Source organism: Arachis duranensis, chromosome 9 (genome assembly GCF_000817695.3).
Source record: "Arachis duranensis cultivar V14167 chromosome 9, aradu.V14167.gnm2.J7QH, whole genome shotgun sequence".
NCBI lineage: Eukaryota > Viridiplantae > Streptophyta > Magnoliopsida > Fabales > Fabaceae > Arachis > Arachis duranensis.
Genome location: NC_029780.3, coordinates 40,984,862 through 40,985,623, shown reverse-complemented (window position 1 = coordinate 40,985,623; position 762 = coordinate 40,984,862). Strand labels below are relative to the sequence as shown.

At 31.6% G+C, this 762-nt stretch overlaps 1 protein-coding gene across 1 annotated transcript in view; it reads left to right on the top strand.

The window, feature by feature from the left end:
• Positions 1-665: 665 nt before the first annotated feature.
• LOC107465515 (pentatricopeptide repeat-containing protein At1g10270) overlaps positions 666-762 on the top strand; it is a 2,354-nt gene continuing 2,257 nt past the window's right edge. Inside the window, exon 1 of the mRNA XM_052254266.1 lies at positions 666-712. Coding sequence (XP_052110226.1) covers positions 666-712 — 47 coding nt within the window. The remainder of the gene's footprint in view (positions 713-762) is intronic.

The following is a 762-nucleotide window of genomic DNA, read 5'->3' as shown; positions in this document are numbered from 1 at the left end:
AAAATTGTGAAAAAATTATAAAGACTGAGATAATTTTTTTATTTGACAAGTATTTATTAATTTTTTAATTAAAAAACTAATTATAATTATATCTATTATTAAATATATAACATTATATTTAATTATACAAAATTTTAATTTTCAATTCCTCCACTTTTAAATTTCTGCGCCCCTCATCATATACAAAGCCACTTTCTTCTTTTCATCGAAAATTATCAATTCATTATTCATCCCATCAATTTTCAGACCAGGTCATACCTATTAGTACTAAACATATATCAATCCACACATAAACAATGGAGTATTGCATTTTCTTTAACATTAAGAGATCACTCTATTTACAATGTTATATACTTAATAACAAAAAAAAAATATTATCATATTTAGTATCTAAACAATAAGTTAATAAAGACAAGATAGAGCACGTTTGTCATTTTTTTATTGAAGGTACATTTTATAGTCACGGCTAATCACCATAGTCATAGTCATAGCCACGAGAAACTTAGCTTTTATATATTATCTCGTACAAAATAGTGAAAATACAGTACATACACCAGTTTACTGCGCAGTCTGAAAGGCGAAAGCAAGTTATCAGGGTTTAAGGGTTTGGTGTAGAGGGAGGGCTTGGTTCTCTCTCACCTATTCGTGACACCAACAACGAAACGATGCCGCTTTACCGACTCCTCCTCCGCTCCCTCCGCCGTTTATCGACGCTCCAAGATGTTGCCGTTTGTGATTCTCGCCCTTTCCCTTTCACTGCAC